We start from the raw sequence: 17,152 nt of genomic DNA, 5'->3' as shown, positions 1-17,152 counted from the left end.
GAATGGAAAAAAAAAAAAAAAAAAAAAAAAAAAGAAAAAATACAGCACAGTACAAAACAAACAATACAATAAAAAGGTAAAAAAGAAACTTCCCTGATGAGATGAGTGAAACCTCTCCACACACCCCTACCATCTCCTGGCAAAACATATTTAAGTAAAATGCGAATTCAGATTAGGGTTTTTTCGCATCCCCGGGTAAAAGGAAATCTTCACTTTTTTTTTTTTGTGTGATATGATTTCTCCCCCATAATTGTTGGCTAAATAATAGTAAAAAAAAATATATATACAAAATGAAATTAGAGGAAGAAAAGGATGAAAAGAAAAAAGATCAAACGGAAAAAAAAAACATTTCACAGAGGATGAAGAAATTGTGTTCTATCCTGAACAGTCCTATAATCGACATAAGTACGTGAAAGAGCAACATGGGTAGATGTGAATATTTTGTGTGGCCACATTAAAGGGGGGGTGTCCTCACGCCTGTGCTAATTATTCCGCCTAGTTTTGTGGCATGCCTGAGAAGAAGTGCACCTGAGTAGATACCTGTGCTGTTCGTCATGTGCTTGTATTTCTTGTCTGGAGGAGAGAGTGCTATTGCAGTGAAGAAGGGGCGGGCATCTGTATGTGTTCCCCTCCCCATGCGCATTCCCAGATGTGTGTAACTCCGATATGTCCAGAGAATGCATGGGGCATTCATTTTGGATGTTTCTGGAGCCATAACGGGGAGAGATTCATACATTTATTGAGCATACAAGGGAGCCCCCCCTCCCTTTCCTCAATATGCTCTCTTTTGCCCATTATTCTCCCCCCCCCCTCTCCACAGATGAACTGAAGAATATCCTATGGGGGGGAATATCCGATGAGATGGCTTTCGACGTGCGGGAGAACTGTTGGAAGTTGGCGCTTGGGTACCTGCCCCTAAATCGAGAAGATACAGATAAAGTATTAAAAAAAAAAAGAGATGAATACGAAAATTTGAAGAAAGAATATTACTACAATAAGAGTAAATTGTCTGAAGAGGAGCTAAAGATTCTACGTCAAATAAAAGTCGATATACCAAGAACAAAATCCTGCTACAATATTTTTAATCATAAGAAAATTCAAAAGCTGAGTGAACAAGTCTTGTTCATATATTCTGTTCGACATCCAGCTTCCGGATACGTACAAGGAATTAATGATCTGGTGACTCCATTTTTAGTGGTTTTTCTAAGACCAATAGTTTTAAAGAAGGAAATAAATTCAGATGATATAGACAGGATAGGCGATGATGAATTGAGAAACGTTGAATCGGATTTATATTTTTGTCTTTCGAAACTGTTGGAACAGATACAGGATAATTATACTTTTGGACAACCAGGCATTCAAAGAGCAATAATAAAAGTTAAAGAAATAGTAAAAAGAATTGATAATTCTTTGTTCAATCATATTTACGAAAATAATATAGACTTCATTCAGTTTTCCTTCCGATGGGTGAACTGTCTTTTGTTACGGGAATTTCCCATAAATATATCTGTTCGATTATTGGACACGTATATAAGTGACATAGGTGATATTTTCACCGATTTCCACCCTTATATTTGCGCCGTTTTTTTAGTTCACTGGTCTAAATACTTAAAACAAATGGACTTTCAGCAGATGCTCCTTTTCATGCAACGCTTTCCCACGCACAACTGGAAGATTCAGGATATTGAGTCCATTTTGTCCGAGGCCTTCGTTTTGAAAAACGCCTTTCAATCTTCCCCCAAGCATTTCTCCTAGGCGTAACGGGCAGGTGTACTACGATCGGGTAAACAACGGTCGGGTAAACAACGGTCGGGTAAACAACGATTGGATAAACAAAGATCGTTCTTTACAAAGATCGTTCTTTACAATGATCGGATAAACAACGAATAGCTTGTGCTGATTAGCTGCTGAGCCCCCCCCCCTGTTATATAACATTGAAGCCATGTGGGTGTGTCACCTTTCCGACATGCGTCTGGACGCGAGTATGTGTCTTCCGCGTCCCGTATATACACTCATACAACTCAGGATTTTTGGCGAACACATTTTTCTCCTTGCCGAATGGGGAAGGAGAAACGATTAGCTTTTCATGGACGTCTCCCATTTTAAATTAAACTGAATTAACATATATTTATTATTTTATTTTATTTTTTTTTATTTTTTTTTGCCTATACAAATATTTAATGAAAGGTACAAAAATGCCATCGTCAATTAGCATGATACCGCTAGTTGGTGCACGGGATAAAAACGAATCGTCACCATTTTAAAAGGCGAAAAATGAGAGGAGCTTTGGGCCCAAGCCCATCACACATGCATGGTATAAAATGGATAATTTGACACATGCATGACAGGGCGGTTATACGGTTCTTCCCCTGTGGCGTTTCCACCTTTTATTCGTCTTTAACAAAGTTAATTTGTTTTCTAAAAATGCGATCACATAAAAGTGCGGAAACACAGGGGAGTGGAACACCTTCATATTCCCACCCCTTCTGCCTTTCCTCACTTTGTCTGCGCCGCATATTCGAAATCGTGCGTGTTCGCATGCGTTTCCTTTGCTTGGCCCAGATCACCAACCGAGTTCTTTCATACACATGCGTGCACGCGCATATGTATCTGTTCATGTGAGTATCAGTTTGCGTGCATATCTGTTGGCCCATCTGTGTACGTTCATTTGTCACCCATTTCGCTACTCCCTCTTGTGCATACTTGGCGACTCAACAATAACGCGTTTTCCCTCGCGGGGGTTTCGCACCGAGGGACATTTTTCACAATTTGCCTTTTTGAATTTTCCTCACTTTTATATTTTGCTTTCAGAACTTGTAGTGTCGAAAAATTTACTTCTTCTGGCTGAGCGAGTGACGCGATCGGCACGAAATTTGAGGCGTAAAGAGGAAAAAAAAAAAAAAAAAAAAAAAAAAAAAAAAAGACTAAAAAGACTAAAAAGACGCCAAAAAAATACACGATGCCCCATCTGCCAGACGTAAAGAAATGTTCACCAACGCACGGTGAACCTGCTTAAAGTGGTTTCCTCCTTCCAGGAACATTTCCGCGTTATTTTTTTTTTGGAGGGGGGCAGTTATCACGAACATCTGTAGAAATAAAAGTGTTAGAGTTTGTTCGTTATGAATATAATTACAAATATGTAGTTTAGTTACATGTGGGACATTTGTCTTCATCTTCATTTGCACACTTGCGAGTATATATTCATAGTTGCAAGCATAAGGATAAATACAAAGCGGAAATTCGTTTTTTTTTTTTTTTTTTTTTTTTTTCATCTTCCAAAAGAATTATTTATTTGACCCCGATATTGGAGGGCTGTTACACCAACTTGTCTTTCCCCCCTCAACCTCATCCCAATTGTCCAAATCGAAAAGAATAAAATGAGTTTTCAGGAAATACTGCAGAAAAGGAGGAACCCCAAAGAAATCGTATACGAGTAAGTAGACAGAAAGGAATGCTATGCACACATATAGGAATACATGTTCTTGTTTCCTTGCGCGATCCGTTGCACATTATGCGCCACGTAACCTGCATCCACGTGGTCTCCAACCAATATGGTTACCGGGAGTACAACGCATATCTGTTCATTTATTGTCTCTTCCAACACCCCACCCCTCTTCTTAGGGCCTATGGAAAAATTGATCAAAATTTTAAGCTGCATGAAAAGATATTAAAGGAGAAAAATGGTATGCTGGAAAATGCTCAGGTAGAGCTGCCATGGGGGGGAGTAACTCCCATTGGGAAATGGTTATTCGTGAAGTCCTGAGGACACTGCTCATTCCTTCTCCCTCCCCCTGTAGAGGTCGACGAAAATTCTGCGAAGAAACTCCCCTTCTTTATGAACAAGGCTGCGCAAAATGAGGTAAAATATATGAAGAAATTCACACGTGCATATATATACACACGAGTGCAGTGTACATGTGCGTGTGTATAGGCGAAGCGACTGATTTACTCATCCATCCCCCCCCGAACGCGCACTGCAGAAAAAGTACGACTTCCTGATGAACGTGAACGAGCGAGACGAAGATGTCGAATTCGTAGCGAAGGCGATGAGCCCTTATTTAAATGTGAACGAGGCGATCAGAATTCGAATGGCACTACTATATTGCACGGAGCAGTACACACTTTTTCGAAATTATTTGATAGCCATGAAGGAAATACTAAAGGGAGTTCTAGCCATCAAAGTTACAAGAAAAGGAAAAATAAAAAAAAAAATATTAAAATTTAACCGTGGACATATATGTATCATGGCGAATTGGTCAAGGAAAATACTATTGTATGATGACATAACACAAATAAATATTGGCAGTAGCTGTACCCCTGAATTAAGGTTGTTCGAGAAAAGATATAAAGACACATCCAACAGGCCCAACTATGTTGTGCTGAGAACTCTCTACAGGGACTACAGTTTTTTATTTATAACGGATGAAAGTATTTTAGTGAAAGTTAAGAATGAGTCTCCATTTGTAAAATTAAAAAATCTGCTAAAAAATCCAAATGTTCTTGTGCAAAATGAACATTTGCATTTAAATAATTTCCATATGAGGGAAGTCAAGGATAACACTATTTCGACAACTGAAGAAATCTGTGAAGATATCAGGAGAAAGCAACAGGAGGAGAACTACGAGGCAGAAGAAAGAAGGAACAGTAACATGTTAGCTAAGGACAAACTGAATGACATGAATAATATCAGTCAAGGATTTAAATACTATTTTTTCACTGTACTTCGAAGTACGAAATTGAGGAATGTTGACATGTACAGTGAAGAAATCAAAGCGATAATTAAAAAAAATAATATGATTTTTTTTGATAAATACGATTTTAAAAATACGAAAATTAACTGTTTTTTCCTTTTCTGTCAATTACAGTTTGACATATGTGGACCAGAGATCTGGTTTACGTCCAAATTTGACGAGATACTTTTCACGCATATGAATTAGGCATTCCCTTTTGCCCCAATGGCGTTTTTTTTTTTTTTTTTTTTTTTTGTTTATTACTACGTCGTTTAAATTTTTTTTTTTTGTTGTTGTTGTTCTAATCGGAATTGTTTTAATCGTCTTTACGTGAAACATTTTAGTGTATTTTTCCGTTTCTTTTTCTTTTTCCTTCTGTTTTTTTTTTTTTTTTTTTTTTCTTTCGTGTGGGTATGTATGAATGTGCATAAAATGTTGGCATTTTTGTGTGACACATTTGTCCCGGGGTGATAGACATGCAAAAAAAAAAAAAAAAAAAAAAAAAAAAAAAAAAAAAAAACAATTGGCAAATAAAAAGGTGTTGCTTTTGTCAGCAGCGCCCCATAGGATACTTCTTCCTATGCATGCGAGCAGGACTATTCCTCGAGCTCTTTTGGCAAGTCCTGTTTCTTCATTTCGGTCGGAACGTTCCAGTAAATTATGCCTGCACAGTATGGGGAATTGATCGACGCATTCATTTTGTTACTTTTTTTTTTTTTTTGCTTTTTCCGTGAGACTGAGCTGAGCTCTGCATATGGCAAGGTTGGGCTTTTCCGTTTTGCGGTGTCTTTTTTTTTTTTTTTTTTTGTTCCACTGAGCGGGTGGCTAACTGCGTGTGCCTTACTTTCGTCCTTCGAAACCGATATGATGAAATGATTATCAACCGTGAACAAGCATTTGTTTATAACGTCGTTGTGTGCATCTCCTGCGGGGGGAAGGGGAGGGGGGGGGCGATTAGGAGCAGTTATAGCTAATTGTTGATGTAGCTACGAAATGATTCATCTGCGCAATCGTGAAAAATGCAGAGGGGGTCATACCTATGTAGAGACAAGTGCACGTTTTGAATTCATACAGCCGCAGCTTGCAGTCGTCGGAGCCTGTGTGTGCGTAAAGGGGTGGTCAGATACAGATGACAGCGCAGCGACAGGGGTACAGATATATGTATGTAGACGATCCTATATATGTTCCGACTGGTTCATCCCAGTACGCACCTGTTATGAAGTACGCCCCCGTTTTGTCCATGTCGACGGCAAGGACATTGTGAAACGGGGAATAGTAAAAGTGCTTGTTGATTTCCTTTTTTATCAAATCGTAGTACATAAAAATGTTGTTATTTCCACAGCAGAGGAGGATATCGTATTTTTTGTTCAGGCAGATTTGTCTATATCTTGTGTTGCTCGTGTCTATTATTTTTTTCACAAGTGTGCTTTCTTCGATATTATAAATGGTTATGAGTCCATCTTCGCTACAGCTGCAGAGCTGTTGGTTGGGGTGAAAAGGGTGGAGGGGTGTGGAATATGTGTCTACTCCTTTCAGTGGAGAGATGGAAAAAGGGAAAAGCTTTATCAAGGTACACCAATGCATATCACCCAGTTGCATGTACACATGGCCAGATCGCCACATCTCTAGTTCGTCCCTGCATGACGACGCTGCTCGGAATTTACGTATTTGTCCCCGTAGAGGATGATCTTGTTGATGGGCATGCAGTGGAAAGTTAAGATATTCACATTGACGTATTTGGAATTTTGAAATTTCCAGAATTTAATATCGCCATGATTTCCAGCAGTAATTAAATCATACTGATTGTGAAAAAGCAAAACACTGCAGTAATCATAATGGGCGTTTAAAATGACTGTAACAATTTTCATATATTTTGAAGTTAATAAATAAATATTGTTGTGGACAGAGAGAGCAACGTATTTGCCATCTTTCGTAATTTGTATACTGTGACATGTTAAGTTTTTATTTATTTTTTCGAATTTGTCTTCATTGTTATTTTTTTTTTCCAAAGTGTGTGCAACTTTTGCTTCATTCAACTTATTCATTTTGCATAACTTCTCCTTTTTATCTGTTGGTATGTTCAAGATTTTTTTATCGTAGTAGATGAATTTTCCTTTTTCTATATTTTTTAAAAAAATAACTTTTTTTTCGTAAAAATTCCACGCCATTATATTGTTATAGCTACAGGTGTACATAATATAGTTATAATTGTAGGGGAAGCACATGTCTCGAATATAATTGTTCTGCAGTAACATTAACACTTTGTGTGTGTTATTCATTAGGTCCATCACGTATATGATATTTTCGTGGACGCTGATATATAGGGTTGACTCGTTTCTCAATTCTATGGAGTTGATGGATCCATACAGCTTTGTTTTTCTCACGATTTTCTTTTCTTCCACGTCTATTAGGCTAACATAGCCGTCTCCGCTTCCTGCACAGGTGTGGGTGAATAAAATGGTTACAGTGGATTGAATATGTTTCGTTGTGAGAAGCGCCCTTTTACATTCTGTAGTGGTCTCTATTTTTTTTTTTTTTTGTGTGTTCCTTTCTAGTTATTTTCTACTTTTTCCCACGATTTATTTCCCCCCGCCATTGAAGTGCACCCGCGTTTGTTACCTGTCAAGATGGTGTTGTCGTTTAGAATCTTCACCACGTTTATCCCGTTGCTGAAGAGGTAGTTCTCTGGGAGAATCTTCTCGAGCACCTTTGACTTGATGTTCACCACGAGGACATCCCCTATGGGTGGATGGTACAGAATTCACCGTGGAGGAACCCACTTCACTAAGCGCGTCACTAGCAGGTACATACGGAGTGTTCACTTGCGTTGCTACGCCTTACCTGTGGTTGTGCCGAGGTAGGCGTACTCATCGTTTTTTTTCAGCTGGAGACACACAAATTGTCTCTTATAAATGGAGGTGTTCACTTCCTCTTCGCTCATCAGCTTCTTCGTGAAGTCGTAGTAGCAGATCTTGATGCTGTTAAGTTTGGCTTCGTATGAAAAGGCAAAAAAAAAAAAAAATATAGGAAATATGATAAGAGGGGGAGGGGCAGAGTGCTTCTCCTCAGTTTGGGTTCCTTAATGGTGGAAATCCTCTCCCCCACCAGGCACGACATGCAGGAAAGTGTAACTTTTTGGCGACAAATCACAGACGAATCACAGACGAATCACAGACGAAACTCGGACGAATCTTCCCCTTTACTAAAAGAGGGAAGACGAACTCACCTATTATGAAATTGTTTGAGTTATGGAAAAAGGAAACGTTAGAGTAGGGATAATCCGAAGAGGACTTGTAAATAAATTTTTGATTTTCTATTTGTGTCAAAATCAACGTTTTATCATCGTCCCCACCGGAAGAAAGTAAATACTTTCCATCTTTACTGATGGATATATCCAGAGTCCTAAACTTGTGAAGAGACAAAATAATTGGATCCTCGTCATTCTCAAAATTGTATATATATATATCGGATACTAATTTACTTTCCTTACAACAACAGATATATTTCTTGGCATCATCTACATATAACTTGGTGATTCTATTTTTGTTACTTTTAAATATGGTTCTGTGATTATTTACCACATCCTCTTTTATTATGCTGGTTCCTATGGCATAGATCATGTAGAAGTGGTAACGAAGTTCCTCCTTCTTTAATTCATAGTAGTTGTGATTGATGTCTATGCTCTTTAAATTATAAACGCTTTTCAGTTTTTTTTTTTTTTCGTTTTCTAAAATTTCTTCTTTCTCTATTAGTCTTAACTTTTCTTGGTATGTTTTCTTGTCTATTTTTTTTTCATGTCTTATGAGGATCAGGTTGTTAGAGATGGCTCCGTTGAACCCAATGTAGGATTCCGCCACGAGTTTCTTCTCCATGGCGCTGACTTCCTCGTTCGCAACTGCAACTGCAACCGCTTCGCCTTCCAACTGCTTTACCTCGCAACTGCCTCACCTCACAACTGCCTCACCTCACAACCGAGTGAAGGGGGCAGTTCAACCGGACAAGGGAAAACCCTTCGGCGCGGGCATTTCGTTACATTCACAAACGCTCAGGGCGCATCTCGGTGGAAGTACTTCCCGTGCCTCTTTCAACGGAAAAAAAAAAAAAGCTATTTATATCGGAGGAAACAGATTGACATTACCTCGTGTAGCTATATTTACATTTTGACGTAAACACCTGAGGGGTGCTGCAGAGAACTTTCACCTACCGAAGTGCTCCCCTTAATGTTAATAGCAGTTGCGGAGTAGACAAAATATGCACTCGCGTATCCGTATTGTTACGACAATGCTGTCGCTATTTTTCCACTACGTGTTGTCCCCGTTGGGGAGGAAGCTTACTGGGCTCACAAAGGCAGAAAAAAAAAAAAAAATTAAAAAAAAAAAAAAAAAAAAAAAAAAAGATAAAAATGATTCTAACTTCTAATCTCATGTCCATATGTGTAATGTCTCACAAAATTGTCTTTAGCCAAATGTGCACTTTTCGATGTGTATCCCCCAGGTGAATATAAAGAGAAAATAGTGTAGATGCTATTTTGGAAAGTAATGGGGTGAAATGCTCGCGTTAAAAAGTGAATGATTCTCGGGGAAGTGCGTAATTTGGTGAGTCCTCAGCGCATGGAAATGGCACACATGCAAGGGGGGAAAGTGATTCATGGAATATTATTTTCTCCTTTTCCTTTTGTCACATCTGATATGCGACAAGTCACGTGTGAATCCTCTCCCCGTCGCTGTCCACTTTGTGTGCACCCGAGGTGTAGAAGCAGGGATGGCTAGAAGGGGTTTGCACACCAGGGAAAAGAAAAAAAAAAAAAAAAAAAAAAAAAGGAAGAATCTCTTAACGAAGTGCAAAGGAGCTAAGGTACCTATTATTTGAAAAAAAAAAAAAAAAAAAAAGGCACAATCGAGGGAGAAGCAGTTACGGCAGATGAGCAAAGTATAAGAACAGAAAATGAAATAACGGACAAAATTGAGAGGGAAATGTTAATTTAGCTTTATCACCCATTAGACGCGCCGACAAGTAACGAGACGAACTTGGTGAATCTGAAGGGTGAGAAAACAGCGTAAAAAAAAAAAAAAAAAAAAAAAAGAAAAAAAAAAGGACATAACTCCAAGGAGGGTTAACAACCTAGTGAATGTTCTTTGTGTGCCTTTGTTTACTTGCCCTTTTTTTTTTTTTTTTTTTTTTTTTTTTTTAGTGCAATCTCCATAGACCACTTACCCCATAACAAAAAAATGAACAACGAAATTACGAAAAGCTTGTTTCCATATGAGGCGAAATTCTTTAAGGGTATTTTTGATAAGTATATAAAAAATGAAGACTACAACGAGGATCTCAAGGTGGTTAGGAGTTCCAAGCATTTAATGGAGGAAGTTATTAGCAAAGAAAATGGACTAAACTTTTATTTGGATGAACATTTTGATGACATATTTTTGCAAAAATGCAAGTTAGAATTTTTTCGAAAATTATTGAAGTGTGTCTATGGAAGGAAGGAGGAAAATATTCCTCAGGGGGAGAGTTCATCCGATGTGGTAGGGACGGGGAAAAACGTAGACACGGTTGGTTGGCAGAAGGAAAAACATACTAGCAAAGGAGTAGGAAATGTGAACGAGCTTCCAGACTATTTTATATTTAACAAGAAAATCAATATCATAAATAGTTATAGAATTTATAGTTACTGTTCTAACATAATTCAATCCCTTCCCTCGTTGACTTACCTTTCTGTCGTTAAGATATACTTGGCGAACTATCCGTTGAGTGTTTTTTTGTCTTGCGTTTATTTCTACACGTTTGTGACGTACGTGTGTGACGGGGAAAACCTCATAGGTGGGAGTAACTTCTGAGGGGAATTGTTGCATGGCATTTCCATTTTGCATTGCCATTTTGCATTTCCATTTGGTTTTGTCATTTTACATTGCCATTGGGTTTTACCATTTTACATTGCCATTTGGTTTTGCATTGTTGTCTTAATGCATGTCTGATTTCTTTATCCATTCGGTTTTCCCCTCGCAGAATTTCTGGAGTCCCTGTTCTTCTCCCTCCTAGTGACCATGGGTCTTGTGGCGCTGACGGCTGTGCACTACGCAAAGGAAAACAGAATCAACTCGATTACATCTAAGATGAACAACTTTAAAGAAAACTACATATGTAGGAACTTTATAAGAAAGAAACCAAAGGGGAAAGCCATGTTTGCAAAATATGAAAGCAGAAAAACGATCGAAATAAAAAAATATTCCAAATATTTCTTCCTAAAGAGTTTTCTGAACAGAATAAATGAAGAGCTCCTTGACTACGAGGTGTTTAGTGCAGACAAGCGCTCCAGTTATGTGCAGGAAAATTTTAAGGAAATTATCCCCTTGGGATGTTCCGCTGTGAATTCTGAGGGAGGTGCCAAGCAGGAGGGGGAGTTAGCACCAAATGGGGACGATTTTGGGGTGCAAAAGGCAAACACTTCTAGAGTCAACGTGGAAGGTGTATTCGCAGAAGGGAAAAGTAAGACGGGTTCCAAGTTGCTATCGACTGAAGAGCAAAAAGATGGAAGGGTAGAGATGCAAGATGAGGAAGGTAGTTCCAATGCAGCTACCAAGAAGAAGGTTCTTCTAAGTAACGAGTCGGATGGGGAGAAGAGCCCCAGTTCAGACACTCAAAGGGTAGACAAAAGTGGAGATGGAAGAAAAAACTCCACAGATATAGCAAAAGAGAAAAAAAGAAACCTATTAAACTACATAATATTCGAGAATAACCTATATAAAATTAACAGTAAGAACATTTTAGTAGGTGACATTGTGTACCTGTTCAAGGGGGATGTGATTCCAGCAGATGGCATCCTCATCAGAAGTAACAACATGGTTGTAGATGAGTCAAACATTTTGAAGTTTGAAAAAACATGGAAGAAAAAAATAAGCCTTGACGAATATATGTACTATTATGAGAAATCGAAAAAGAGAAAGATCAGTGTTAATGAACTAAGAAAAAAAAAACTGAATTATTTCGAAATACTTAATTTGAAGGTAAAGATGACCTTAAAAAAGTTAAGTAGAGAACAAGTCGGAGATACCAATGTACAAATTACAACGAGGGAGCATAATACGGATGAAAATCCAGAAGATCAGGGGAAAATAGACATGTTAAATCAAAGTGGAAATGAAAAGGGAGGAGAAAATAGAAATAGTAAAAATAATAAATTAGCTACAAATTTTGAAAAATTATTTGAATACTCCCCCCTTGTCTTGTCAGAATCAACGGTAAAAGAAGGAACAGGAGTAATGCTAACCACCTGTGTTAGTAAAAATAAGCAGATGTTCCAAAATACAATTAAAGACATGGAGGAGAGTACGGAACTGGAAGATATCATAAATAGCTTTTCAAAAAATGTTGTCATAATAATAATTTTTTATTGTATCCTTTGCATCCTCTTTGTATTTATTCACTTCTTAATAAATTTGGTGGAGAATAATATGCAGACCTCTGCCTACAATATGTTGATGTTTCTCCTTAACTGCATAATTTTGGAAATTCTCAAGTACCTTCTGTTATCCATTGACCAAATGCCTCTGTTGTTGCAAAACTGCATAGCGATAAATTCGAAGCAAATCATTCGGGAAAATTTTATTTTAAAGAGAAAAAACACTTTCGAGAAAATTCTCTTCACTAACATCATTTATGTAGATTTGGAAAGGTACACAAAGTACAGGTGTGTGTACTTCTTTTGCAACGCTGACATATGCTTTTGCACCGGGTTGGATGTAATGGGAGATATGCAAGTAGAACAAAAATTCCTTAACTTGACTGAGGACCAGGAAAAGAAAGCAGAAATATCGAGGAACCTCTTTTTCAAGATTCTTGTCCAGGGCATTTTCACCACCAGCAACTTGTACCATTACAATGAAAACTTCTTGTACATAGATTTGTCCCTCTTAAAATTCTTGAAGGGATTCGAAATAAACCTCGAAGATTATTTCATCCCTAAGAAACACTTATTTCGTGTTATATCTAGTGGGCACGATTTTGTCATTTCGTTCGTCTTGTCGGAAGAAGGGTTTTGGAGCAAGGAAGGGTCTGGTGCACAAGGCGGGTATCCCCCCACAATCCTGCGCATATTCCTCAGGGGTCGTGCTAGTCTGGTCCTTCCCAAGTGCAGCCAATACCTGGACGGTGACTCTCTGCGCAGGTTAGTTCGCAGGGGCGGTGAGCATGACACAGATCATCCATTTTGCGCATCAACCGTTTTGCACATGAACCGTTTTGCGCATCAACCGTTTTGCACATGAACCGTTTTGCACATGAACCGTTTTGCACGTGAACCGTTTTGCACATGAACCGTTTTGCACATGAACCGTTTTGCACATGAACCGTTTTGCACATAAACATTTATAATACCATTGTACTTCCCCCCACGCAGCGACATCGCCCAGATGAAAGGAAAAGTCCAGCAGGTGCATGAGGAAAAGCACGAAGAAATTATATGCTTCGCCTACAAAGAAGTAGCGCTTAGTGCAAAGGAGAGTGAGGAGCTCTTCCAATACGAAGACAACAACGACTACACGTTTGACAACAAAGAAATGAATAAGAACCTGGATGAAACTTACCTTAAGTATGTAGAACAGAATGACTATACGTGTGTTTCCATCATGGTTTTTGAAAAAATGCTAACCAAGCATTTCTACTTCGATTACAAAATGTTGCAAGCGAATGGCATGAGCGTCAAGTTGTTCAGCAAGCACAGTATGTCTAAGGTGAAGAAGCTCTTTTGTGAATTCCCGCATTTCTTTGAAAATTTCAAACTGTACAATGCAAAGTTGGTGGGCGAAGAGGAAACGCTTGATTTGCACTACCAAAATGATGACGAGAGGTTTGGTAACCATCCCCAGGAGGAGGACAAGAAGAACGCGAATGACATAAAAAGAAAAAGCGGGGATGGAAATGAATACAATGAGACCACCCATCTGGAGGGATCAAATCTTGGGAAGTACACCCTGAAGAAGTGGAATAGCAAATCTTTGCTTGTCAACAAATGTAGAAGTGAAATTTTAAATTTAAAAGAATGTGATGATAACGTGATGATTAATATGGCTAGCCAAAATGATGCGCAAAAAAAAAAGCACGATTTTCTCTTAAGTAACAACATTTTTTACAAATGTGAGAATACGGAGTTATCACGTTTGATGAGTATTTCGAGTTATTACGGGAAAAATGCACTCGTGACAAATGAAAGCAGTATAGACTGCGGAGAGGGGTTATACAGCTTACGCATATGCGACAACAGGGGTACAGGAGAAAGTAAGGAGAAAAGCGACATTGTTATTTTGAACAAAAGTTTGTATGATTTTGTAAAATTGAAAAACTTCTCAAATTGTATTCTCACCAATATAAAGTTATTCATCGAGTACAACATCACGTTTTATGTCTGCCTTGTCATTTTCTCAACCGTTTGTACGTTGGTAAATGGATTTGAATTTTTAAGTACAATACAAATATTGTATATATATTTTGTGAAGAACGTTATTTTTCACTACCTATCTTGTTATCGTAAGAGTTCCATAAGTACCGTTGGGAAGAAAAAAAAACAGACATACGACTTTTTTAAGGAAAATGACATTAACAGTATGATATCCTCTATTCTGTCCAAGACGGTAATTCTATTTTTGGTATTCTTCTTTGGACATTTATTTATTCCTGAATCTAAATGGGATTTCGTTACTCCAGATATGAGGAATTTGCTAGAATTTTCGGAATTCGCATACCTTACAGATAAGGATAAGTCCAGCTTCTTTTACACGATACGATCTTGTATTCGTTTGAAGAAAAATTTAGAAAATTTAAAAATAGAAAATGTTATTGATGTTAAGAATGATTACAGATCATTGGCTGAATGGGACAGTTATATCAGTCCAGGTAGACATGGCACTATTCTTTTTAACATTTTTTTTCTCTTTTTCTTTTTCTCCTATGTTCATATTTATTTGAAGTCCTTCTTGAGGGACATACACATATTTTGGGAGATGTACAAGGGGCCACAAATTGACAAATTTAGCAACTACATTATGCCCTTAGTGGGTATAGAAGGGGAAGGTAAGAAGGAACTTTCCGAAGATATCAACCAATTTATGGAGGAGCTGAAAGAGGAGAGAAAATCTACTAGCTTGGTTAACCTGGAGAATGTGAAGAATTCGGGAAAGGAACTAAACAACCAATTTGAAAATGGTGCAGAGGGGAAAAATGCAAGTGGAAAAGTACCAAACACGGATGAATTGCACAATGGAGAGAACAAGTTTTCCTTACTGAAAATAGCTAGCCAAATCATCTCTAAATCAAGTTTACCTAATGACAGTTTTAATGTGATATTACTGAATCTGGTTTTGGAAAATTACATGACATTTATAATTCTTTTTTTTCTGATGGGGGTACACATTTTTGTCATTCAGTTCGGCTCATTCTTCTTTAACTTACACGTGACGGGGTTGACTCTATTGCAATGGGTATTTTGTTTCGCCTGTTGTTTGCTGGACTTGGTTCTTTACTTTGTTACTTTGCGCCTCGGGTTGTTTCTCTTGCCTGCGAGTTCTTTTAAAACCTTTCAGAATTTGTATGAGCCGCGGGAAAGGAGCGTGTAAGTGGATAGCTTTTAGCGCTTGTTCCGAGAAAAGGGGGAATACGCATGTTGCCACCAATCTGTTATATGCAGTACCGTTTTGACGAACATATGACTGTTCGAACGAATTGACTACCACAACCAGCACAACAATTACTACAACCCTTTCCCGGTCTAGGGGGGAAGGTGATCCATTCTACAAATACCGCTGCTTTTCACATTTTTTTTTTTTTTTTTTTTTTTTTTTTTTTTGCAGATTTGACACCCTGAATGAATACAAGCGGAGTTACATGTCGAAGAGGTATAAGTACGACCTGAAGGTGTAAGTAATCATTTCGCTGGAATGTTTGCGAGGAGGGGAGACACGCGGCATCTTCTTCCCTTCCACGTTGCGGTCCATTTAGTTATGTTCTTTTTTTTTTTTTATCGCTTCGCTTTTTTCTCCCTCGTAGGACACGCAAAAGTTGGGTGTGACAGGCAAAACGAGAATACAAAAAAAGAAGAGTCGCTTATTCGCCTGTACGTAAAATTTGGTGTTTCCATTTTTCCATTTTTCCTTTTTTTATTATTTTTTTTTTTTTCTTTCCAATTCAAAACGACCAATTGGTTTGTTTTTGTGGAAAAAAGTATTATTGTGTGCTTGTTTTCTATCACTGTGTGCCAAGCGCGTGTTTTATATATGCACATATTTTCTGTTCTCACAGTTGGTTACGCTGCACATTTCGATGCGCATTTCGCTCGAAATGAATGACACGACGTGCACACAACAAACTTGGCAAAAAAGGTGAAAATAAAAAAAAATGAAAAAGTGAAAGGTAAGTGTAACAAACGTTTGCCAAATGAAGTGCGGAAAAAGGGCGGTCTATTCACCTGGTGCCATTTCCTCTTTTTTTTCTGAGCAACACAACATCCGAAATGAGGAGATGTAAAAAAAGAGGCATGTACACTTACAAATGGTAGAACAAAAAAAAAAAAAAAAAAAATATATATATATATATGGACAATCTAATGTTAAGTGTCCCAAAAAAGGGCCAGATATCTTTTTACTCCTTCAAGGAATTGATTGGCTTATTCTTTCGAACGGAGTTGATAAATTTTTTAATCTCTATATTGTACAGATTTACGTAATTGTTGTAATTTTTGTATGATTTCCTTCCGAGGCAATTCAGAGAAACATTATTTTTATTTTTCTGTGTTGCCTGCTTCTTCAAAAAGGCATTTCCTTCCTCTTCGTATTCCTTGAGTATCCACACATGCTCATCATTGGCATACTTAACTTTTTTCTTTATTCCCTCTTCCTTCTCATTTATATTTTTTTTCATAAAACTTAGCGAAGTTACAAATTTTGAGAATTTCACATTCTCCTTCGTTTTGTTTGATGGATCGTGTTTTCTGTCTTCCATGATTTGGCAGGTGTGCGTCGTGGAGATTATTGTTCTGCATTGTAGGGCTTCACGTTGGTCCCACCTGTCGTGAGGTGCGAAAAATTTACACGACTGCTTTTTGTGTCGCGTTCGATTCTTCACTTGGCGTCTTCGCTTAGTTCTTATCCCGTGCCAGTTCTCTGTGTTGTGTGTCCGCCTTTATTCAGAGATTGTATAAGCGGTGCCCACAATTGCGCGGTAGCATTTCGTCTTCTAATTTCCTGCTCGACAAGTAGGCCGCAAGATCAGAATGCTCGATGGCAAGGTACATACTATTCTGTGCGCAGTAATGTCGCGGCTATTTTTACTCTTACAAGTGCGCGGGTGATGAATTATACTCCTCCTAACATTTAACCATTTATTTATTTTTTGCTCTTCCGCATGTTTGGTTAGGATGATTAAGAGCGTTCGTC

General features: G+C 38.1%; 5 protein-coding genes across 5 annotated transcripts; 3 read left to right on the top strand and 2 right to left on the bottom strand.

Annotated features, from left to right (window-relative positions):
* Positions 1 to 290: 290 nt before the first annotated feature.
* PKNH_1252400 (TBC domain protein, putative) lies at positions 291 to 1,755 on the top strand (the record flags this gene model as incomplete). The annotated part of the gene is made up of 2 exons (XM_002259828.1): positions 291 to 405; positions 821 to 1,755. The coding sequence occupies 2 exons, from the start codon at positions 291 to 293 to the stop codon at positions 1,753 to 1,755; spliced, it is 1,050 nt and encodes a 349-aa protein (XP_002259864.1).
* Positions 1,756 to 3,377: 1,622 nt separating this feature from the next.
* On the top strand, positions 3,378 to 4,937 carry PKNH_1252300 (conserved Plasmodium protein, unknown function; the record flags this gene model as incomplete). Its single annotated transcript, XM_002259827.1, has 4 exons — positions 3,378 to 3,433; positions 3,622 to 3,683; positions 3,798 to 3,859; positions 3,981 to 4,937. 4 exons carry the CDS (start codon positions 3,378 to 3,380, stop codon positions 4,935 to 4,937), a joined length of 1,137 nt encoding a protein of 378 aa, XP_002259863.1.
* A 389-nt stretch (positions 4,938 to 5,326) lies between these two features.
* Positions 5,327 to 8,602, bottom strand: PKNH_1252200 (WD repeat-containing protein 16, putative; the record flags this gene model as incomplete). The annotated part of the gene is made up of 8 exons (XM_002259826.1): positions 5,327 to 5,394; positions 5,575 to 5,655; positions 5,768 to 5,827; positions 5,942 to 6,209; positions 6,395 to 7,164; positions 7,350 to 7,469; positions 7,572 to 7,721; positions 7,957 to 8,602. The coding sequence occupies 8 exons, from the start codon at positions 8,600 to 8,602 to the stop codon at positions 5,327 to 5,329; spliced, it is 2,163 nt and encodes a 720-aa protein (XP_002259862.1).
* A 1,356-nt stretch (positions 8,603 to 9,958) lies between these two features.
* Positions 9,959 to 15,789, top strand: PKNH_1252100 (E1-E2 ATPase, putative; the record flags this gene model as incomplete). Its single annotated transcript, XM_039114195.1, has 5 exons — positions 9,959 to 10,550; positions 10,737 to 12,894; positions 13,126 to 15,333; positions 15,572 to 15,637; positions 15,768 to 15,789. The coding sequence occupies 5 exons, from the start codon at positions 9,959 to 9,961 to the stop codon at positions 15,787 to 15,789; spliced, it is 5,046 nt and encodes a 1,681-aa protein (XP_038969842.1).
* Positions 15,790 to 16,358: 569 nt separating this feature from the next.
* Positions 16,359 to 16,718, bottom strand: PKNH_1252000 (conserved Plasmodium protein, unknown function; the record flags this gene model as incomplete). Its single annotated transcript, XM_002259824.1, has 1 exon — positions 16,359 to 16,718. The coding sequence occupies one exon, from the start codon at positions 16,716 to 16,718 to the stop codon at positions 16,359 to 16,361; it is 360 nt and encodes a 119-aa protein (XP_002259860.1).
* Between the last annotated feature and the right edge of the window lie 434 nt (positions 16,719 to 17,152).

The sequence above is a fragment of the Plasmodium knowlesi genome, assembly GCF_000006355.2.
Source record: "Plasmodium knowlesi strain H genome assembly, chromosome: 12".
In the NCBI taxonomy this organism is placed as follows: domain Eukaryota; phylum Apicomplexa; class Aconoidasida; order Haemosporida; family Plasmodiidae; genus Plasmodium; species Plasmodium knowlesi.
Note: the sequence above shows the minus strand (reverse complement) of the source record. Positions and strands in the feature narration are given on the sequence as shown.